The sequence below is a fragment of the Poecilia reticulata genome, linkage group LG14 (genome assembly GCF_000633615.1).
Source record: "Poecilia reticulata strain Guanapo linkage group LG14, Guppy_female_1.0+MT, whole genome shotgun sequence".
In the NCBI taxonomy this organism is placed as follows: domain Eukaryota; kingdom Metazoa; phylum Chordata; class Actinopteri; order Cyprinodontiformes; family Poeciliidae; genus Poecilia; species Poecilia reticulata.
Genome location: NC_024344.1, coordinates 3516453 through 3541573, shown reverse-complemented (window position 1 = coordinate 3541573; position 25121 = coordinate 3516453). Strand labels below are relative to the sequence as shown.

At 37.8% G+C, this 25121-nt stretch overlaps 1 protein-coding gene across 2 annotated transcripts in view; it reads right to left on the bottom strand.

The window, feature by feature from the left end:
* Positions 1-19095: 19095 nt before the first annotated feature.
* The window catches only part of LOC103475669 (transcription factor COE1), a 96234-nt gene continuing 90208 nt past the window's right edge, over positions 19096-25121 (bottom strand). For both annotated transcript variants that reach the window (XM_008427474.2, XM_008427475.2), the window contains one exon: positions 19096-21603. Coding sequence is in view for 1 of the 2 variants with exons in the window: in XM_008427475.2 (XP_008425697.1) it covers positions 21572-21603 (32 nt within the window). In the remaining variant the exon portion in view is untranslated. The remainder of the gene's footprint in view (positions 21604-25121) is intronic.

Here is a 25121-nt window from a genome sequence, read left to right as displayed (position 1 = left end):
CTCATTTCGCAGCCTGCCTGTGCAGCTGGTCTCCTCTTTCCTTCACTCTGCGCAAACGCGCAGCAACAAATCCTAAGCGATGTGGAACTATAACGCACTGAGTGAATGGGGAAGTTTGCGTGTTACGGATTGAAGCAGTCAAAATGCATCAACACAACGAAGCTAATACGACATAAAAACAATGTCATACTTGACGGAGTTTGGCTACATCGAGGCTCACTGCAGTAAAAATGACATGGAGGATCAGATAGCAGGTAAAGCAGCGCAGAGCTACAAACACTCTTTGCATTATTTAGCCTCTTCAGAGCCTTCATATGTTATCAGTCTGTTAAAGATAGTATTACCGATAGCAGTACAATTTGCACAGTGTCTGTTTTGTTTAGTTTTCTTCTTGGAAAAAGTTATTAAAAACAAGTTTTTGTCTGAATTAAGGTGAATTCATGGTTCCTTTTTCCACATAATGTAACCGGTAGTGTTTATGATAAAAAAAATAAAAATAAATAATTATGTGATCGGTATCGGTGATCGGCCCTCATGGGTGATCGGACCTTATGGGTGATCGGTATCGACAGGAAAAAACCTGATCGGCACATCTCTAGTAAAAAAGGATGATCACTAAACAATTTGATGAAAAACAAGACAAAGCTTGCAGCTTTCTTAAGAGGCATTTATTAAGCAAATTTTACCTTAAAAAAGCAAATTTGAATATTGTAGACATATAATATCACCAAACTGTTCAGATGCTACATGTACATTTTCCAATCCTCTTCACAATAAAGCACAACTTTCTGTTTGTCTACCAAATAAAATCCCAATAAAATACACTGTTTGTGGTCGTAAATGGGACAAAAGTTGAAAAAATACAAGGGAAACATTTACAAGTTACTGCAGTGTCATTATTTTAACAACTCCTGCTGTCTGGTCACTTTAATTTTGGAAACAAAACTCTTCATTTATAACTACAGTCATCATGTTTCTAAAGTTTCATGACACCCTCGAGAGTTTTTGTTCTCAGACGGAGGAACATCTGCTGTGTTGTGGCGCTGATCCTAATTAAATCGAGGAACATGAAAATGAAGAACCCTTGCTTTAACTAAGTGCTGTGGCTGTGTGTTTTTAAGTGTGAGAAGCAGCATTGAAACAGAGAAGGTGTGTGTGTGTGTCGATGTAATGCTGAGAAGAGAACTAAAGGGCCATTTATAGCTGTCACACACTGACAACCATTACCCCTGCATTTACAAGGCTCTCAGCACACAGCGGCAGGAAGACGCTGCATGCACCAACACACACAGAGAAACGCCGCCCGCTCTACCTTACTGAGCCTAATTATCGACACCTCTCTCYGTCGGATGAAACAAAAAACTGCTCTATTTTCAGCCTGATGGAGTCTGAAGTCACTCTCTGCTTCTTCTCCCTCTCTCAGCGTCTGTTGTCACGTCTTCGCAATGCAGCGCCCGCCGCCCAGCCTGTTTGATTCTCAACTTGTTAAATAAGACTCAAATTAAATCAGACAACGAGGAAAGTTCCCCCCCCCCTCACAGCCACTTTCATTTGTTTTGATTGTTATTCAGAGTCATGGATGGCGGAGCTGATGTGCGTGAGYGTGTTGAGTGAAAGTGGCACCTTCTCTTTGAGGCGCGCTTCATTAGTTGTTAAGCAAAATCGCTGCGCTCAGCTCAGGCCTGTTATGAGAGCACRTGTAGCAGGTCTGGGATCAAGTGGTCCCTCTGCAGCTTTGCAGAAAATCTTTTATTGAAGGTCAGTTACACTTACACAAGCTCTGATTTGCTATTTGTTCTTCTGGCCCGGTGCAATCAACATCATTGTCATGTCATAGAGTATGTGTAAACATTTGTGTCTGGAACAATTTTGTCTTGTTTCTTCTGTTGTTGGTGGACCAGAAAATGCCCCGAGTAAAGAGATTTAACCAGCCGCACAACCAGGAGACCATCCGTATTGTTCTGCAGAGCTGGGCTGAATGTGTTTATGGATGTTTGTGGCTCTCTCTGTGGGGTTGATCACATTTCAGAGCTTTTCATGAAAACATTTATGAACTTATAACGAGCRMAAACACTTTGTTTTTACTTCCCCTCTTACAGTAAATAYGTCAGCTTCTGCCAAGACCAAGMTGCTGGAGCTACATGTTTGCTGTTTAATGTATGTCTGTGTAAATACAAARTATTTTCAACTCCAACTTTAMATTTTTTCTCACTGAAACCAGAAACATCAACATAATTCATCTGGATTTTATTTGTTTTACCAGCAAGTTCTGACTTGGGAAAGAAATCCACTTTTATTTGTTAAAATTCACCTCAACAATCATCTTTAAAATAGATTGAAGCCTGAGTAAAAGGAAAAAAGRAAAGAAGTGTAATGCAGAGAGAGGTCATAAAGGAATATCCCACAAAGCACTGTTAAATCCATYTTCTGAAACTGAAGCAAATGTGGCACAACCTCCAAGACATGGCCGCCTACCTAAAACGACGAGCTAAGCGAATGTGAGGCCTCATCAGAGAGCAGAACAACTGCAGAGGAACCGCAGAGATCCACGACTCGGGTGGGAAAATCTGTCAACATGTTAGAGCTGCAAGGTATTTTTAAAGAAATTATTTTCCTGCTTTTAACATCAAGTGTACTAAAACTGCATCTCACTTCACAGTGTCTAATGTTTTACCGATGAATAATTAACTGTGAGATTGTGACTTGTAGTTATTTTCATCATGATTCCAAATAATTATCATTAACATGATGAAAATATGTTTCTAAAACTTTTTAACACACACAAAATAAAATCAGAGACTCATAATTCAATCAAAAATATCCCCAAAAACAGATATAAAAAAAGACGTTTGCAGTATTTTTGGATCAACCTGTGCAGCAAACAATTTCTTGAGCTCTCTTATTTATTTACTTTATTTAGTCTGAAGAGATAAAAACAAATCATATTACATTAAATATTATCTTACTGGAGAACTAATGTGAACTTTGTAATAATCTGCAACAATTTAATTTGTGCATTCTCAAGAARAGAGATTAAATCTGAGTGAAGGTTRCATAAAATCCACTGGCGTTCTTTGCTGGAAAACATTAACAAACTTTAAGCATCAGTTTCTGCTTTACAGTGCATAGGTCTGAATCCGGCTGTATATAACCATGGATTTAAATTACACTTGTTTATTGTCTCTGTAACGTGCTCTGAGACGACTTTTCTGATTAAATTATTCTAAATAAGTAAAGATCGTTCTAACTGTACTACGTGGCTTTTCTTGTTTTGCATGTATCAAAGTGATTACATTTCAAATAATAAATCTCTGTGAAGTCAGAGACTGAACTGCTTTTCCAGATGGACAGGAAGTTATCTCAACCGGTGTTTTGAATGTATGTTTATAACACCTTAGTGGCCTTTACGTTGTTTTCCGGCCCTAGTGAAATACCTCTGCCGTGTTCCTGAGACGGACATGAATCACTGGATTGTTGCCCGTACATATGTTGTTCTGTGTAAACTCTAATAATCCATCTGGAAAGACAAGATCCTGACTTTTTAGAATCTACATGCAGAGTTTTAGTGACTATCAGAGTTTAAGAGAGCCAACCTTTACTCACAATCTATTTTATGTTTTATTTTCATTTTACTCTATCAGGTACAGATAGAGTTGGGTAGTAACTACTTAGATTTAATGTTACATTTATTTGAGCAACTTTTTAAAAAAGTATTTTACTACTCTGTACTTTTTGCTTTAATAATTTTATTATGAAGTATTTCTACTCTTACTTGAGTAAAATTTCTGGATTCTGTACCCACTGAATAAAAAACAAATATTTTTAAACCAAACATTCACCAGACACACACCTGCAGTTATTGTTGAAGTTTCACAAGTTTTTTATTGAAAGAAACCGATAAGGAAACATTTTCTTTTGTTATTTTGTTATTTATTTGAATTATTGTGATTTTGACCCTTAAAGCACCAACATTTTCACTTAACTTTATATATTGGTCCATTTGATGATGTAATTTTTAAGTATTAAATGACAATTTGATCAGTTACWAAGTATTTGAGTCGACTTTTTACCAAATACTCTTTTTTATTCTTACTTTAGTATTTTCTTGGACGGCTACTTTTTACTTTTACTTGAGTAAAAATATTTTTGAAGTAGTGCTACTCTTACTTGAATACAATTTTTGGGTGCTCTGTCCATCTCTATTTAATTTGCAGAATGTAATGTATTTTTTTAGTTCAGTTTGATTTGAACAGAAGAATCTTTTCTTAAAGGAAAAGCTGAATTTTTTCCACAAACATGAGGGCCGATACATTTTCTTGGAAATCTTTAAGGAACTGAGGTTTATGCGGCTACAGCTCATCATTATTAAACTTACTTCCTGTCCCACAAACAGGCCAATATTCAGACACATTTTGCTTCTTGAAAAGCCAGAAATGGGTTCGCACAAGGATTGAGGCATGCACATACACCGAGTCCAAATGCTGCTCCTGGACCTGCATGACTTTCTGGTCCATTCATCACCTTTTTTCCTGGCCCCATGCTGCTTGGCTGAGCACATAAATAAACAGAGGGAGTGAGTCTTTGTGCAGAAAAATAAGGTGATAGGAAAACTATTGAAGGAGGTGTGAGCTCAATCATTCATCAACTCATGCGGCAGCCTGCATTTCCTATTTATCTCTCTCTGCAGGGAGCTGAGAGGCTGGACGGTTTTCCATCTGAATGTCCTCTTCCTTCTGGCTTAGCTTCTGTCTTGATGTTTACATCTCCGTTTTTTCTTCTACTTCTTCTTGAAGATGGATAGTGGAGAGTGGAGAGCCAGTGAGTCCGTTCATTGATCACTGCTGTATTGGCACGGTGGAAGAGCGAGCAGCTCTGCGAGACCCTGGCATGATTTACACCGGACCTCCCTCAGGGAGGACAAGGCAGGTAGTTGGCTGGACTTCTCAAAAAGTTTATGCTCAATTTCAGCTCTGATACAACCATCAGCTACGATTTAAGTTCAAAGTGCCCGCTTACCTAATATGCAGAAAATGACTGCTGTGCTATTTCGGGTTACTTTTGCCAATAAAATTGGACATAACAGTTGAATAGTTGGCTTTTTAGCAGTGTTGCAGTAAAGCTAGAAATTCATAATTTATTTTTACCTGCCAGTAAAACACGTAATTTTACCAAATATTTTGGGTTTATTTTCTAGTGCAAACATCTCAATATAGTTGAAGTAAGACAAAACTAGCTTTCAAGTAGCTTTTCCACAAGAAATATGAGCCTGTTTCAAGTCAGTAAGTCGTTGATATTGATGAAAAACAAATTTGTTCCACTGGCAAATTATCTCACTTTTAATAAGATATTTTTCCATGTTATGAGTGAAATAATCTGCCAATGGAACAAATATTTTTTCTTCAATATTAAGGACTTGTTGACTTAAAACAAGCTCCTCTTGCTGAAAAGTTACCTTTAAGTTAATTTTGTCTTATTTCAAGTGTAGTGAGGTATTTGTACAAGAAACAAAAGCAAAAATACTTGGTGAGGTTTTGTGTTTTTGCATTTTTCTTATACATGAATGAAATAATGAAAAGTCTTGGTAACACTTTATTTGAAGGGGTGTCATAAGACTGACATGACACTGTCATAAACATGACATAACATCTGTCATGAACATAAATAAGTCTTTATGAATGTCTATGACTGATGTCATGAAGTGTCATTATTTACTGAATTACTTCATGACAACTGTCATAAACATTCATAAAGACTTCTTAATGTTTATGACAGATGTTATGTCAGTCTTATGCACACCCCTTCAAATAAAGTGTTACCAAAGTCTTTGATGTGATCCTTTGTTTGTCTTATGTTTCTTTCATTATTAAACAGAGTATAGTATGTAACCTAAGGTTTTTGCTGCTTGTTCGCATATGATTAATGATTTGAAGTTGGTCTCTATGTACATGATATTCAAGCTGTGCTGGTAAAAATCAGCCGGCGTTTTCATATGTCTCTTTTTTCCAACACCTGTCCCTCAAAATGTCTATGCACTCCACTGGGTGTTCAAGTTCTGGTCCACATTTCTTGCTAATATCTGCAGGAATGAATATGGACTAGTAAATCAGGAGGCCTACCTTTTAACTCAGCAGACATAGTCTCAATCTGTCTATCCATTTCCTGCTCCATCCCACCATCAATCAGGAATGAGACACCAAAATGCTTTCGCTCAAGGGACCCAGCTATGAACCTTTTCCAGCTCCACAAAACACATGTGGACCAGACAACCAAATGCCCCTCAGCAGCTCCGACGGGGTCACGTTGTTCCTCCTGAATCTCAGGTCTGACAGATACTTGGAGGCTCTTTTCCAACACACAGGAATAAACTTTATCAGTTAGGATGACAAGTGGGATCCTCGTTAGCTGATCCGCTTTTCCAAAAAAACTGGGATCAACACCTAATTGCAGAACAAATTTACTTTTTACAATTACAGTGTATTACATGGCTTATTTCAGATTGTTTACAAGACAAGTCAAGTCAGTCTAATTATATATTTAAGTTTGGTGTGCCAGCAGCCTTCAGTCCATTATGTGTAATTATGTAACTTATGTGTGTAATGGTGTATGGCTTTGCATGTTTTCTGGTCTGAGCTGATCTTGTCTGGACAGCTGCAGCCTGTGATTTAGGTATAGATAATTATTTTGAAGGATGACAACTGTCTTTCATTAAGTCAATGTCATTTCCCTGCACAGTTCATTTATTAAAACTTCATTTCTCTTCCATGTTCTTCTTCTGTGGACTAAAAGTTGTATGCTTTTATCTGACACATATTCACACATTCGCTTTGTAGTAATTCAGAGGGGAATGCACTCCAGCTTTCTCACAAATACAATACAATTACAGCAGATTACAGTGCAATAGCTTCCACATGCTTCACAAAATGCTGGATTACCACAGTGTACAATTCAGTGTGGGTGGTAGGTACTTTCCTTTGAATCCCCGTCTGCCACTAACTTTATACCACAGGTTGGAAATGCATTGAACTAGACAAGGATTGGAGTGGAGAAAGGGGTGAAAGGGTGAGAGGTGAAGAGCTGGAACCGTAGAAATAGATAAATAGGAGGAAAAACATGGTATTAGTGGAGCTGGAATGTTTTATGAAAATAAAAACATATGTTCAGTTTTGCGTTTAATGGAAGTAATGCTTGAACGTGATGCTGCTATTTGCAGGAGTTTACCAGATGGCCAAAACCAGATGGTAAAAGGACACCAGTTTATGTCAGCATGCACAGCAGCTTCTTAAAAAGAGAAAGGCCAGCAAAGAAATGTGAATAAAAGACAGGCTGCAGCTTTTAGAGGTGAAAAGCTATAGTTCAGATGTCCAGATCATTTATGTTTTTCATTTTTCCATTAAAGCAATTTTTGAGTGACGCAACATTTATTAATTTAGTGTTTGCACATGAGCTATTCTCAGCTTATTCTCATAGTCTATGCCTAATATAACAAGTATAATATGTCAAAAACAATGATAAAAAGTTTTTTTTTTATGTGTCTTTAGTGAAGGAACATAAATAAAGTGTCAAATTAAAACCAGTGTTAAGCTTGGAGTCCTCCAGGGCTGTGGAGAAAAGGACGTCTGGGATGATACACAATGGTTTCTCTCTTATACACTAAGCTATGATGACCTATTGACCCTCACTGAGTGACTAACAGACTGTGTTCATGTGGTGACATGGTAACATAGTGTGTCTTCTGCATGCACAAGAGATGTGGTCATGCTTCTCTCAGGTGGGAGAGCATGTAGATAATAAATATTTTGTTAATCTTAAATAAAAGTGTCCTGGGAAGCCCAGAGGAATACCACATGGTTACCTTGCTCTGTTCCTGGAGGACATCATTTTTAATCCAAATCTCAGATGAACTGCTCACTCCTCTGTGACCTTCCAGATAAATTATGTATGTGAAGGTGTTAATAGGGTAAAGCGACTGAAAGAGAGCAAAGATCAGAAAAAAAAAACTGTTCATCTGGTAATAAAAATCTCAGCAATCCTCAGCTTTGCTTTTTTATTGGTTAGTAAAGGGTTTTCCTTTAGGAAAGCTGCAACATTTTACTGGAGCATATGTAAAATAGCTCATGCAAACAGTTTAGGCAGGTCTGTAAATTAATACTGCATAAGTCAAGCACTTATCCAACAGCCCAATTAATCTTTTAAGGTTTATTTTTGAGCACACTGAGACACATCTGCAGAAACCTGAGAGGGAAAATAAAAGAGGGTTAATCATGAGGTTGAATGTCTTGCTTCCACCTGGACAGGTGAATGATGGATTGACCTTTCAACCAACCGCAGGACAGAAGGCCTGAACAATCCATCAGCAAGCTCCACTAACCACCAATCACACTGCAGGGTGGAGACAGGATCCACCCTCACACCGGCTGAAAATCTACAGAAACAGGCTGACAGATGCACTCTGCATAAAGCATGCAGACTTGGGGTGAAGAGACACACATCTCTCTCCTGAGATGAACTCGCTCGGTTTTGTGCTCCTTTGTCTTGTCCACAGCAGACACACAGACATTTCTCAGCTGATTTTTTCTGGTTTTTCCCTGCCACATTCCCAGGCTGTCCCACAGCACAGCTAATGTTTTCAATAGAGTAACATATCAGACATAACCTAAACCAGAACCTGACACTGTGTCAGWAACCACAGGAGAAAAACAATGTGAGACTTCAGGGACCCCCACAGGTCCAGGAGGCATATGACCCCTCTGTTTCTGCCAGAGTTTTGCTCTGTTTTGTCCTTCTGTAACTCTGTCTTTCTTTACCCCCCGCTTCTCTCTGGTGGTGATGTGTGGTAGACCTCAGACTATTGTGTTGCAAATGTGAAAGTTTTCCTAAATAGGCCCCAGTGTGTTCTATTTATGTGATTCAGGCTGGCCACAGAATGATTTTTCTAAGTTTTTCTTGCAAGTAAATTCCCATCCTTCATTTTCTGAAAACACCACTTATCTTATTCTTCTGACGTTCTGAACAAGTGTCTTAAAATAGGGCTTACTGTATTATAATTTTATGTCAGCATAAGCCCAAAAGATTTCAGACAAAATCTATTTCTGTTTGCAAACTATTTCTGTCCTTTGGTATTGTGTGAGGTTTTTGTTTTGCTGTGTTTTACCACTAAAATTCAGCTAACATCAGTCATTTGGACTCAAATCTGTCTTAGTTAATTTTTGTCCCACTGGACTCATTAGCAGAGCTGAAACTATGCAGCTGAATCTCAGCTTGCAGAACATTTGCAGATATAATGAGAAAACAATGCAACAATGGCTGAGACACTTAAATTTAAAAGTCAGAATTATCAGAATAACATGTTAGCCATAATGTAAAACAGGTTGTGCTTTTTGCAACACACACAAGGAGARGTTGTCAGCATGAATTTGATTTTGGGAGTTTGTCAGATGCAAGCACATCTGGAACTGACTTCTGTCCCCCTCAGGTACCCAAAGTTTGGTAGTTGCTTCCAAATACATCATAAAATAAAGATAAAACATAATAAACTGAGTTGTATTGAATAATTTACTACATTGTAGTTTTAGAGAATTGTGTCAGACAGACATGTCAAGTTTATTTGTATAGCAAATTTTAGCAACAAGGCAATTAATGATGTTGCAGTTATTAATCAAAGTCAACTCTAAACATTAGGGGAAASTTTCATGCTTTATTTCTAATTAGAGCCAGAATAGTGACTGTTGCAATAATCTAGAGCTTTACATATTTTACGTCCCTCCACTGGTTCTCAATCTTTTTGTTTTACCTTCACTGTAAACATTAAATTTTCAAAGTATCAACATATTTACATGCATTTTGAAATACAACAGGACGGCTTGATCTGTTAAGTCATAAAACGAAGATGAAAAGAAAACATTAATAGGGATTAGATTAATAGTTTTAGTTTTAATTTTTACTTTTTATATTYCCAAATTTAAATATTAACAGAAAAAAAACAGAAAATGTTAGAAGTTAGTTAATCAGGAAATAATTTGTAATTCAGTGCAAGTGACAGGCAAAGTCAAAGTGCAGATACACAAAAATAATTTGGTAGTGATGAAAAAATATATCAGAATCACTTTTGTTGTCCCAGATGATTCGCACAAAAAAGGAATTTGACTTTTAACAAATGCTAAGTATAAAACATTAACTTTATGTGAAATAAGTTTAGAATAAAAGATTAATATGTTCCTGTGTTTGCAGAATATTTAGTACGTATTAGGAAAGAAAAGATTAGGCTATTCAGTGTCATTTTGATCACTAGAGAGTCAGAAACTGTTTCTGTGGCGGCTGGATTTTGCAAATACAGCTCTGCAGCGCTGACCTGAAGGTAAAAGTTTAAACAGTCTGTGTCCAGGATGTGTGGGTTCTGCAGAAATGTTTACTGTTCTTTTCCTGATGGATGGAAGGTTCTGATGATCCTCTGCAGACCTAATTGTTCATTTCAGTCTGGACCTCTCCTGCTTTGTGGGTAAAACACAGTGATGGACGAACACTGGACAGACTGAATGCTGGCCTTGCAGAAGACGACCAGAAGTTCCTCGATAGTCTCGGCTCGGCCTTCATYTGGACAGAGTCTGTGTGAGGACCAGCATGTGAGCTTCCTCAAAGATAACTCTATATATCTTCACATTTTGTTGTCTTTTTTTTTTTTTTTTTTGCCCTCAGTGGCGACTCCAGGGTTTGTGCAGGATTGAGGTCAGCGACAGGCTGGCTTCTCAGGTTTCTGTTGTCATATTTCTGGGAATTTGATGCAATGTTTGGTAACCGGTCTGTAGTCAGCGAGGGCGGATCTCAGCTTCAGATTGTTTGAATGCGTGTGTGTGTGTGTGTGTGTGCGTGCGTGTGCGTGTGTGTGTGCGTGTATGTGTGTGTGTGTGTGAGATGCAGTTCATGTGCAGGTTTTGGCCAGAAATGATTGTGTCACTGCAGAATACATGGGTGTGAGAGGCCACTCTGCTGTCCTGATCTCTTTCAGTCATCCTTCCCCCATTTTTCTGATGTCATGTGAGAGTGGAGTGCTGGGCGGACGGRTACTGTGTGAAAGCCACTCTCACACACACAATMTGGATGGATGTTGGTAATGAATTATGGGTTTTTAATGTCTTTTTACTGCTAATGTGTGTGGCTGTGCAATTCATTCATAATTGATGTGTCATTGGAAGAAGCATCTCCTGTACACACTTTAGTTCCAATTCAGGCAACCCAAACACAAACGGCATGTAGGAAACCAAAAGAAATCAAACTAAAAGAAAACMAAACAGGATAAAGTCGTAGAATGAGAAAGAACTTTAAAGATAAATAGAGAACGARAGCGATGTAGGTAATGGCTTCCATATGAGAATGTCAGGGTTTTCCTGCTTGCTTCTTGGTGTAATCATATCAGCAGTCAGCAGCGCTTCCAACTTTCATAAATGTAAGGTATGCAGCAAGTTTCAGGATCCAACTTCCTCTGCATAAACACCCCTTAGAAAAACAGCCCAGTTGGAGAGGACTGTGTGAGAGCGACGTGTAAAAGCKCATGTGTGTGTGTGCTATACATTCATTACTGYACAGCATTATGTGAACAAGCTGCATATTTTGGGGAAAACTGGTTTTGATTTCAGTTGGATGAAGCCGTCATGTCAGCATGTCAAGTGAGTTCTGGGAGTTSAGCCGTTGGCTTAAACAGGATGATTGGATTTCAACCTTCCTCACAATAAGCAACAGTGCTTATTTACAATACAATTTATTTTCATGCTGRAGGAAATAGGAGAATATCTGCCTGTGGGGGTGAAAAATCAAACTCCATCGAAAAGAGGCTGCAGCCCTCCTCAGATGCGGTGCAGGACACCTGATGAACCTTGGCTATCTCTCCGTTCCCCAGTGATCTGGTCTGTTTACAGCAGCAGGAGAGCAACAGGAGATTTAACCTCGATGTTACACACTTGAACAGCAGCTCTCTGAAACATCCTCCCAGTGGTCGCTGCAGGGGTCAGCAGAGGCTGCAGACCTCCTGCGCGCTCTCAGCTGGCAGCAGAGACCTCAACAGGGCTACACAGGGGATGTGTTGAGAAACTGAAAACACTGGGGATGTGTTTGTGAGCTACGRRCTCTGAATGCTCAAACATTCACAAGTTGGCTAATATCTGGAGTTAAGTTGTACACAAACTGCACAAACACCCACACTGCTTATTTTGACTGAGCTGGGGCATTATTAATCTGGCTCAGGCTCAAACCTCCTCTCAGATAGTTTCATGGAGAAGTGAGCTCTGCACGGAAAGGTTAAGGTTACACTTTTTCTTTTTTAGTGTGTTTGTCTACTTTTTCTGCTGGTTTAGTGTTTATCTAACTTTAAGTTTTTTTTKGTTAGTTTGCAGTTGCTGAAGTTCACTTATTCTCTTTGTTTTGTATTTTACAGGTAAAAACAAGATGTATGTAACGGTTTGCAATGCTACAATTCAAATTACAAAAGCACAAGTAGCAAAAGTGGGAGATTAAGAAAAACATCTATATTTATTGTTATGTAAATATTGAACTGACATGCTATGGAGAAATGCATGCACATGGTCAGAGTCTGACCTGCACCCAGATGAAGCCTCCTGCAGACCTAACGAGGTGTAGAAAACATAAACATTAATCCACCGTTTGTTTTAAAAGTATAAAGGTACACTGAGATATTTAGAAAMATGTATAATGTTTATTGAAAACCAGGAAATRTGCTAATTTTWAAAAAATCACCTGTTTGCACCTTTGKTATTAATTCTTTGTAGAACTAATTATCTAGAGTCATTTGTCCTCTTTTTTCAGTTTTCTTCCCCCAAWTTTTTAACTAGATCTGGGCTCTGAGACGACTAGAAGAACGTTGATTTGGTATTTGGTGAATCAAATGTGTAGTTCAGGATGAGTTTGAAATTACAATGTGAACAGAAACTCAAGACTTATATTGATTTAATTAGAAACCTGTGACCAAGTGCTTTAATAGTGCTATTCCCAACAATAAGCAATGATATAATAAACATTTTCCTGCATCCATGACATCATAATCAGTCACTCAGTCTCAGCTTCCTGGCAGTGGGTGATGAGATCATTAGATTAGAAGAAGTGATGCCACATTTTCAGATTAAAATCTTAAAYGAAGGAAGAAAAAAGGAAGGAAAACTCAGCAATTTCACTTTTTCTAGATTTTCTACTCTGCGACGGATTTCACAAAACAAAGACGAAAAGGACAGAAAAGAACCCAGATGACTTAATAATGATTCAACAGAGACTAAAGCTGCCTAGTGTCATCTGCTGAGCTGAACCAAAGCCAAATGTGAACGACAGGAGATGCTTCAGTATCTGTGTGTGATTTCTAAAGCTGCGTTGGAAGCAGAAGTAGTCTAAATCCTGATTTCYTTTTTGTTTTATTATTCYTTTGTCCACCACAAAATAGTTCATAAATTACAAAATTAGATGCATAAATCTGTCTTTTAGGAGCTAAATCCTGTTTGTGCTACTTTGCAGTTTGTTGTTGCATTCTTCCGGTTCTTGACCCAAGATGGGAAATGAAACTGACAGAGGATAACTGAGGCAAGAGGAAAAGCTGGAGAGGCTGACGAGAATATATTCATGGTGAATGGATTACAGGGTGAAGGAGGGAAAGATAATTGTTTGGAGTATTCAAATCAAGTCCCAGCTCAATTTCGAATCCTCCACTTAAGTGAGTTTGTGTGATTGTGCGTAATTGTATTTCACTATGTGTGAAGCTGCGTCTCACAAGTGGTTTTAGAGAGGCATTAGTAAATGGTGTCATCGCCTGTACTTAACTTAACAGTGTCTTCTAAATTCATAAGCTGAACCTTTAACAGTCAAATTCAGCTGATATTCACCAGCTGCTCTTCCTGCTGTTTGTCCTCATTTTTTATCTTTTTCATGCATTACCTTCTCTAAGTTGGTCTTTTTTCTTATTTTTCTTAATGATGTATCTTCTGGTCTCAGTGATCTGATCTTTCCTTCACAGATGTCACTCTTAGTTACCCAAAGATTGTGTCTAAATTTCACAAGAGTCTGAACTAAACTGAAAAGAGTACCGTATTTTCCGCACTATAAGGTGCACCTAAAAACCTTCAATTTCCTCAAAAGCCGACAGTGCGCCTTGTAATCCGGTGCGCCTTATATATGGACCAATATTGAGCCACAACAGGTCTAGCAACTACGGTAAGCAGCCGCCGACTTCATTTTCCCCCGTAGAAGAAGAAGTGCGCGGTGCATGCTGGGATAGTTGTCAGAACGCTGGTTTGTCAATAAAGTTTGATAATACATTTAAAGCCAGGGGGTCGGAGGGGCGGGGGARGAGAGATAGAGACTGCGGCGGCAACGTGTCGGTTGGTCTGTGTTACCCAGAAAGCAGTTGGGCACAATATCACAACACCAACACCGTGAGTGAAACAACGATTGGGGCAGACTACTATATAAAGCACTYGGGGACCACTTATTTATAAGTGTGGATGTGTAATAATAGAGTATAGAACAAGTTGGTAACCCGAACTGAAGCTTCTATTCTATGCGCCTTGTATATGAAAAAAGTTTTATTGAAGGTGCGCCTTATAGTGCGGTAATATAATGTTTGACATTAATCCAAATGTGGTATTTGCTATTTCACTAGTAGGTCCTCTTGATATTATCAAGTTTCATCTTTTGGGGGATTTACTGCAACATCACCTTTTATTCTACATTTATGTGAKTATCTGTTTTTATAGAACCAGACAACAAAAACTAATATCTGTTTTTAATGCTTGATGAGAAATTAACTCCTTTTGTCTTTTTGCTATTACAAAGCTCATTTATGCTTCCTGCATTAAGGAAGCATGTGGTGACAGTGGAAAGGAAAAGMTCCGTTTTGACAGGAAGAAACGAAGCTCAGTGTGAGCAGCAACTTGCATGAAAACTTTCCATGATCAAGAAAAAGTAGTGAAAGGCAACATGAGTTTATTTAGTTGCTTCATCTAGAAGAGAAGCAGTTTAATAGATTAGATCTTAGCCAGAACTTAAACTACAAGATTAAAAACAGCATCATAATCTGTATGAAGGCTCATTGATACGGTAATATTTCAGATAAGGTTTCATCTAAGGAATTTGGAAAAAGTTATCCATGCCTTTATGTCTTGATACAAGGAAAACGGKAACTGTTTAAAATGAACTGGATCAGTCAGACACTTTAAAAAGACCTACAGAGTTCATCTGAAAACGTTTACATGTGACCAAAATACCCTCTTACATCAGCTTTTTAAAAGTTATTTAAAAATGTCATTATGTTTTTTTGTTCTGATTTAGTGCAACACAGAATCCTGCAGCTCTTTTGAGTAACAATCAAACTATTAAACAAAAGRAATATAAACACTAATTATTCAACGTTGTTTTTTTTCTCTCGCTAAGATTAACTCCTTTATTGCAATGTGATTTGARTCAGTTTTTTTTATATAAATGGATGAATAAAAAATAAATTATAATCAAAATCTGAGCGAGAAGCCTKTTCAATAAACTTTGAAGCTTTACTCCCAGTTTGAACTGCATGTTGAAAGGATTTGAATTCAGCTGAAAGAGGTTCAAAAAGGGAGGCGAACGGAAGAGGTTAGGCTGGGTGTGTGTGTGCGCGTGTGTGTGTGTGTGTGCGTGTGTGTGTGTGTGTGTGTTTCTCGCTGATGTTAAGTGCTCCGGCAGCGAGACGCAGGGCTGGACGGAGGATGAGGGGGATAAAAGGAGGAAGGATCCATTAGCTAATGGATGTCTTCAGACCTGTTTTGTCAGACTTGGTATCATACAGACATTTGCACAACAGTATATTCTTTGTGAAAAGCAATGAACTAACACTTAGAAGACAGTTTTTAAATTCTGCTTAAAATATGGTCACAGGTAATCCATAAGAAATAAAAAAAAAATCAATTCATGCTGAGCTTCAAAATTAAAAGGTGGATTTATGGCAGTCCGCTGTGTATTTGAAGAGAGAGCCTAATTGGTATCAATAGGACATCTGTGTCTCCTCCCTGATTAGGCCTTTAGGCCAGGAACATGACTGCAGCTCCTCACACTCGTCCCCATATTTACAGCCCGCAGTCTTGCTGATGGCAAACTGCAGCAAAGCGCCCGTCTGTTTCTTTGCAGAAATGGGCTTCATTGCAGCGTTTGTATTGTTTATGCACCTCCACACACACACACACGCACACACACACACACACACACACACACACACACACACACACACACACACACACACACACACACACACACACACACACACACACACACACACACACACACACACACACACACACACACACACACACACACACACTCAAGCACAAGCAGTTTGTGTAACCACATTGTTGGCAGTACTGACGCAGTTGCTCACAAATTTAAGCTGCTGGAGACAGAAAAAACCTGAAGTGACCAAAAATAAGATGAAGAAAAATAACGTAAACGAGAAACAATAAATCAGTCCCCTTGCCTCTCAGTGAACTTCACAACAGGTTTCTGTCCTGGGAAGACCTCTCCAGCAACAGAAAACACAGAAAACATTTAAAAGTAAAAGCTTATATTTATCMAGTGACTTTTGCAGCTTTGCCACTCACAGTGGAAGTGAAAACACACATGGTAAGATCATCACTGTGTCAAAAATGATCACTAGATTACAATGAATCAGGGAATGAGTCTTTTCTRCCCAACACATCCAGGATGCACTGCTGAGTTATGAATTCAACTCAAGTATTAAAACAAACCACAAATACTATTTATTTCCTCTCAGAAGCTTTAATTGGACACAAACACAGACTGATGTGATGCATTGTGAAGTATTTTATGCAATGTAAAACCTTCCTGGATACTTTTTGATCCAATTGTTTTGAAAATGCTCAGCAGGTTTTCAAACTGAACTACAGCATAATTTTGAACAGAAGTTGTTTTTATGCACATTTACATGAACATAAATGTTTGGATTAAACGGCTGATTGGAATAAAAAGTTGAAATATTCTGATCGGATTCAACTCGATCGGAATAAAATTGTAATCTGCATTACAGGGGTGGTTTATGCTGACTGAGAGTCTGAATGGTGTGCATATAAACACTTACAGTGAGAATGTTAATCTGAATGTGGCAAACTGACCTGAGTCTGCATGTTTACAGATGGAGCTGCAGCGGTTGAACGGTGTTTATTTCCTCCTGCTCTCATCTTAACGCAGGAAGCTCAGCGGCATGTGTTGCTGAGCTTGTAGCTTAATTAGGGAGTGCAGTAACATCTCAGCCTCTGTTAGAACCTGGCACGGCTCCATTCTGGGTAATGAGAAGATGGAGCCACTGTGTGCTTTTTTATGTCCAGCACAGATGTGCAACTTCTTCTTCTTCTGTGGTTTTAGGTAAATTCTGTGGCCAAATAAATGATACGGATTACTTAGTCTGAATACATTTTCCTCATGTTTCACATCCAATCACAAATATCACTGCTGCAAAGTCCAGGGAGGGATGCTGTMCCTTCTTTAAAATAAGATCTCATGTAGCCCTGTTATTGTACTAATTTAATTATGTATTGGTAATCTATTGATTCAATGTCCCGTTTGAAATGTCTGATAAATAATTGATCTAATCTCAACCTTTTACAATTTACTCTAGTCTTTACCTAAATATTACTGTTTAGCTCTAAGGATGAATGTGTTACTAAACTGAATAAAACCAGACTGGGCTTCTTTAAATCATGATGTATCTCAAACAAGTTGAATCGTTTTCATGCGTTAGTTAAGCATGGAGTTCCTCAAGGCTTCATGCTTGTTCYAATTCTTCAAGTGAAAATGATCTGGGAATATTATTAAAAACGCAGATTTCTACTGCGATGCAGACAATGATTCTCTGTTCTGAAATTAGGCTGATAAAGCCTYCCYCTAGTCCCCATCTTTGGATTTGAACTTCTAAATGTGTGTGTAGATTCTAAAATATTTTCTCCATCTRGATTTAACCGTTTCATAGTTTGTCTGGTCCTTTAGCAGGACTAMCCACTGCAACATCTTTTTATTTCTAAGAAAAACAAAAGGAGAGCAGTTAATTTCTCAATTTGTGCCTGGGACTAAACTAAAGTTATTTTAAGTTCTGATTAGATTRGAGATTTGAAGAACATGAACAAAAACTGTTTTGAAGAGATGAAAGAACTTTAATTAAATATAGTGAAAGTCAAAAAGTTATTTTACACTCCAAGTTTCAAAATAATACAAAATCAACTTCATCATCTTTACAGTAGTTTCCTCTATGCTATTCCTCCCCGCTCTGATACTGCTGATAATTTTTAGGCTCACAAACACAAGCCTGAATGCAGACAAGCCCAGATAAATCATATTAATGTTGTCAGACAAGTGCTCTGGATTTTACTCGTTTAGGCAAAACCCTTTACATATATTTATTTATGTAGGCAACAAGAGAAAAAAAAGATCCTTCTGCTTTTAAGCATCACATTTCCTTTTTTCAGAAAGAAAAAATCTGTTCTCTCTCACACATTTTCACACCCACACTCTCACATTGAACATGACGAGTGGTCTCTAGGCCCATGATTGAGATTAAATAAATAGGTGGCTCATTTGTTTTAAAGAGAAAGTCGAGGAAAGCAAAAACAAAGTCTTACTAGGACAGCAAAGTGAAATAATAAAGTTTGTAAAAGCCTGAATAGCAGGAGAAAAGAAAGATAACATTTTTCCTTCATTTCTTTCAGGCCTTCATTAAGAAATGTTGATCCTAATTAAACTCAGTATCATTAAAGACGAGCAGAATCATAACAACATATTAAAACCTCTACATCTAAATAACACAACAAATTATGGTAAACTGAACAAAAACAATACAGATGACAAATTCAAAAATATCCTAATGTCTTCATAATAAAAAGGTACACCATGGCTTATGTTAGCTTGATTGAAATTAGCAATGAAAATATGGCTTTTACCAGACAGACACTGTTAGACAAAAACAAATAAATTCAAATAATAAGACCGTTTTTGTGGTTTAAACCAAAGCAGGTTCGCTCCAACCTTTTCATCCCTATTTCTGATGACTTCAACACAGAACAGGGGGGCGTCTGGTCTGAGAACACTTTATTACAAACAATTTTGCAAGTTACACAAACAGTATAAGCACATATAAGTTGTAAGTTTTCGAGTTTTATGTCCAAGTAATAATTTAACCAAGTTTTTGTTGGTTGCAAAAATCGTCAGCCTGAGGGATAAACAGACCAGATTTCATGTGCATTCAAAGCTCCAGGTTTAAAAAAGAAATAATGTCATTAAACCAACCGTGACAAAAAGTTCATAATGGCAGCATCAGATGTTTGTGTCAGTCTGTGACAAGTTAACCATCCAACACATCAGATAAGACTGCTTAGTCAGACAAAACCTAAAAAAGCATTTTGGCAAAATAGTATAGTTCAGTTAAGACTGTTTTAGCAGCACACACTACCAGGTTGCAAATAGTTATTTTGTTTTTAAAAGCAGCTGCTTGTGAAATTTCTTTAAGACATCTCACTGATAAAGTTTCCTGCACTGCAAAAAATGTCTTCCTTTATTCTAAGAAATGAAAAGTAAATGTAAGTGCTTCGTAAACATGTGCAGAAGAAAGAGAAAAGTCAATAAATTATCCCAAAAAGTTGAATCTAAATAGCATATTTTATCACTGGTGTATTAAACGTTAGATTAAAAATTTTTTTAGAGACACAAGATTTCAGTTTTGATAGCAGGCCAAGCTCAAGAAAACCTAGTTGTTTATATCAAATCAGTTGTTGCAGAATAGTCAATCTTTTTATGCACAGATCAAAGTATTACGTATCTGTGTTACACTTTGAAAAGGCTGTGTTTAAAATAATATCTCAATTTTAAAGTTAAGCCCAAAACTACTCATACTTAGGGCAGATTTAGGTTTAAAATATTTTTTTAGATTTGGGCCAGACAAAGTTCTGGTTACCTCAGAGACTTGAAGTGCGTCACCAAATATAAATCATTAAATTTACCAACAGAAACACGCAGAAAGCTGATCAGCTGTCACATTTCACTGCTGTAGTGCTAATGATTTTTTAAATTAATTATTAAAAAACTTATGCATAATTATCTACAAGCAACTTCTAATACAATCTCAATCTAATCTAGGCTGGCATAACATTAAACATTTGTTAATATTTTTTGAATATGCTGGAAAATTCTGCATTAAGACACATTAACAGCTTTGACAAACAATTTAGTAGAAGTAAAGACATCTACACCGACAGGTGGAACAGTAACCATGGACTGTTTTGTCTCTGAACATTAGCACCTATACCTCAACTTTATTCACTCARTTTATGGCACCACATTAATGGGATTAATTAAAATGATGCAACATATCATAWAAACATCTTAAGATAGAAATGTTACCACGGTGCACGACTTGTTAAAATCACACATGCAGCTTTGAAGGATTAGAAGATTTGTTTTATGTTTTCACTTCAGTGGTGGGCATTTAAAACTAAAACCTAAAAAAAAAAAACAGGCTTCTTAAATCCGAAAGGCATTTTTTTGCAGTGCAGCATGTGTAGTAAGTGAGACCACTGGCTTAATGTTCTCCTTTTGCCAATTAAACTTGGTCRGACGACAAGCACCAAAGACAGCAGGCCGGTTCATCCTGCGTAAAAACAACACGGCGAAACAAAACGACATAAAAAMAAAGAATCGAATTCGCACAAAACACTTAATAATGGCAGCAGTCCTTTAAGACATGTTTTCCCTCTTAAAAAATGACTGTGTCTGAATTTAAAACTGAATTGTGTAAGATCAATTAGAGCTGTTGTTGGCAAATCATGATCACACCTGATGAGAGGAGCTACATTCATTTGAAGTCTTTCCTCCTTAACCTTTTGTTTTTAAGAAAATGAATCACATGAGAACCGCAGAGAAGATGCATGAGACGAAGGCTAAGAGTAAACGTTTGAATTTTTCTGAATGGTTCAGCAGAACAATCAAAGTCCTTCAACTAAAACAATAAAGTCGGGASAGTGATGAATGGGTAGTTTTGGCAAAAAAAMAGAAGAGAAGGTGACGGTTTGGCTTGTCTGTGTTGGCTGCATCAGGCCTGTATGAAAGCATCCTCATCACCATCAGGTCCTCTTCACATTATACTCCTTCACTGAAGACARAACTCCATAAATAGAAAATCGCTCCTGTAGGTTACATTGAAAAGAAGGTCATCACATGTAGCACAAAAAAGAAACGAAAATCAATCTCTGAAGAGAGGAAGTGGATTCTGTCCAAAATACATTTTTTGTGACCATGGAGAGTCATAATCTTGGATGTGGCATAAAAGCATTACATCGTACAAAGATTTCTACAAACAGTTTTGCTGTTCTCCTTGTATTTTTGTGTTAGAAAGGGCCTGAGTTGGTTTTGTTCCTTCAGAGCWGGATGGACTCCTCCATCCCCAACCGGAGTCCGTCTCGGAGCAAATCCTCCAGCGGGATCAGCGAGAGTGTGTGTGCTTGACTCGTCTTACACCAACAAACACACACACACACAGAACCACACGCTCACACCTTTACATGGGTGGGAYGATCATTCCTGGGATTGCTGCAGGGTGGAGAGTAAAGTGGAAAGAGGGAGRGATGGAGGGAAAAAACAGATTTTTCTTTTTTAATTTWCCTCAGCATAGAAAAAAGTTTCCATTTCTACATTTGCATCAATATGTTTAACCRTCTGTGCAGCTGTGTGACTGAAGTGACATTTTAACAACATCAATGGAAAAATAAATCAGCAAAATCAACTATGAGAGCATCACATACAATAAGCGCTGTTTGTCACACACAGACACACACCCCCACACCCCCCAACACACACACGCACGCACACACACACACACAGACACACACACACATTTAATTATGTGCAGTTGCCCGTATTTAACTGCATGTTTGGATGTCTGCCTGACATATTGCATCATTGCATGTGTTGTCCTAAAAGCCAGCGGACAGATGTTGATGCGCGAGAACAGAGCCCTGCCCMAAATGACATACTGTCATGTTTGCTTCAACGTTAATTAAACTTTATGAAACTGAAAAAAATGAATAAATGTCACATATTGTCTTAAAAGTACAATGTGTTAAAATCTGAAAACGTGTGTAACATCTAAAATTATTATATTATACACACTGAAGAGAACTGCATGAATTTATTTTCAGGTTATTTTACTTCGAGGTTTCTAGATAAAAAWTYWRKKKYMMCYTYMRAAAWTWARGSYYYWAWTTWRSMAAWWGRRKYSRMMWKKKKKKWAWTTWAAWTWARKMWWAWTYCMRSYKKTWWKSSRARGTKRAAAMMAAWKGRWKSCMRRMMWTTYMRGSCYTTTYMAAWWAAAMMWTTKSGSYKKWMCSKTWWKSMWTWAWTWKKYYTKKTTTWRKWMMWTWAAWTTKRAWWAAAWYYWWTTWARKTTKKKRWTWWWAWKSMWCAAAGTGCTTGTTTTTGGAAATCACTATATCTATTTGCACGATGGGTTTCTCTACTCTGTAGCCCGGTGTTTTCTATGATGAGCATCCGCTGCCCTGCATGTTTTAGGTGCATCCATAACATAAAAAATAAACATTTGCCTAAAGTTTACCATCAGCTCTGCAGAAGCTTTAAGGCACAATCTGCTAAGAACCAGGAATGGGGATCAGAGCACCACAACAAATTTGAAGAAAAGAAAAAAAAAAAGAAGCATTTTTCAAAGTTATTTTTCACACAGAGACTAATTGCAACTTGCAGGAAGTCGGAGACTTGGTGAAATGTGGCTGGATATGCTAACAGCATCTTTGGGCATGAGTTGCGGTGAGGAGGAGATGATTTCTGTGGTGGGTTACATATTCAGCTGTCAAAAATGATTGGGCATCTTATTTCGATTTGTAAATTAAGTTGCTGCTTTTGAAAGTTCATTAAGCGTTCTGGATGTCACTTTTAAATATATARAAAATGTTTTTTACATATTAGTTGAAGCTGCCACTTTGTTACCACAGTATGAGATGAGACAGATAATCTGTGGGGGAAAAAAAATCGAGCTCCTCTAAGTAGAAACCAGGAGCCAGGAGATGGGTGTTGGTGTTGTCAATCACCCTCCGTGTGGCGCTGCTCATTCCACCTCGCCCTCCTTCTTCTCTGCTCAGGCTAGTTAGCATAGCCACTGATGATGGTGGATAAACGTTTTTTCTGTAATGGTAAGTTGTTTCACCACCATTAGCACATTGAGCCACGAGTACAGGAGGATGATTTACAGCGCTAAGACACGCCTCCCGGCTCTGATTGGTGCATTTCTTCAGACGGCAATAGTAGCTCAGGGAGGATGTGGAGRAAATCCATCTTTTAAAAGATGATCTATCTCATAAAATGCTGTCACATCATKGTGACAGTATTACATGTTTTAACAAATATGTAAAAACAAAACAAAGCAATTTTTAAATAAAATTATACTGCAGCTTTAAAAGGTTGAGAACACATAAACTGACTGTTCAAAAACAAACTTTAGCTCAGTTATACATTTTAGGTCAAGCAAGAAGAAAAACGAATAAAAACCACAGGAGGTGATGAGTTCAGGACAGGCCAAGCAGAAAACAATCATAAAGATTGGTGTGCTTTTATTCAAGATGGAAACTGCTGATGAACAAACTTCACAGTGACAGAAGTTGACTTTTCCCTTTGAAATAGTTCAGCAAATTGTGTGCACATGTTTGTGGTAACAATGGTGTTTCTATCATCCTACAGAAGTAGAATTAAAGGAGGAAACTGAAGTAAGCAAAACACTAATTGTGAAATAATTCTAACATGTAGATACGYTAAACATTTTTTAATCTGATATTTATTGAGTTAGCTTGAATTCAACAATCTAATTAAAAACACGCCAACCTTCTGCTCCCTGAAGGACTGAAATCAGGCAAGGCAGTGAAGATTGTTTACAAATTTCTACAAATTTCCAACTTYGCAAACCAAAACCAAGCCTATCTACTCTGTAAGTATGCTTTCCCAAGACGATGGAAACAAAAATATTGCTTATCTGTTTTTTCTTCTAGAATCACCTCGCAGGTGTCATAGACAAGGAGCAACTTCACACTTTAGTTRCAGTTTCTTGTTAGAAAGTGTCTGGTTTGCATTTGATGCAGCTGGTGTCAGATGTAAATATTTGCAAAACGCACAACATTTACCTCATGTGACTAAATTTACCCCCCTAAGTTATTCTTGTTAAAGTAAAAAGGCCTTATGAAAGCAACTCCAACACCAGCAGGGCAAAACTCATCTCAATGTCTTGACTAAGTGTCGAGTTACTGTTGCAGTCATTGAGCGAGGCAGGTACACTGACAACACAAACTGTGGAGACTGTCGAACAGCTGTCATTGCTGATCACGTCCCTGTGAGCTGAACGTGTGAGATCACCCAGAGTGTGACAGAGAGAGACGTGTGTGAGTGTGTGTGTGTGTGTGTGTGTGTGTGTGTGTGTGTGTGTGTGTGTGTGTGTGTGTGTTGCAGTAAGTGGGGTGTGTTTCTTTTTTCTTTTTATTTTTTTTTCAGATGTGCTTTGAGGCTTCGCTTTGAGTTCCCACACCCCCACACATGCTCGCTCCACACGCACAGCTAAACAAAGTCAGCGATGTTGAGAAATAAATTCCCTGTGCCAAATGTCTGTTTCTGTCTTTGTAAATAACCAACTTCCTGCCTCTCTTCCCAGTGAGAGGAGAGGAAGGAGTTATGAGACAGATGGTTAGATGTGTAATATGAGCTGAGGAGTAAAGAGGAGGGGWTACTAAGAGAGAACAAGGATGGAGGAAATTATTACGTACACAGCAWGAGTGCGGCGTCGTGCAAAAGTGTTCAAACCCCACATATGACATTGCATTTTAATAMGATTTTATGTAGGGATGCAAGATATAAGATTACATATTTTAACWAAGCGTCACATCATATTTCCATATCATCCCAAAGTTTYATATCTGTGCATCCCTAACTGAACACATAAAAAATGGTGCAGGAACTATGAAGTAGATGAAGTAGAAGGAAMGGTAWACTGGGCTGTCAATATTTTTTACAAACAAAAATTTTGTTGTGCATTTGCAGTTATGTAATAATCTTTA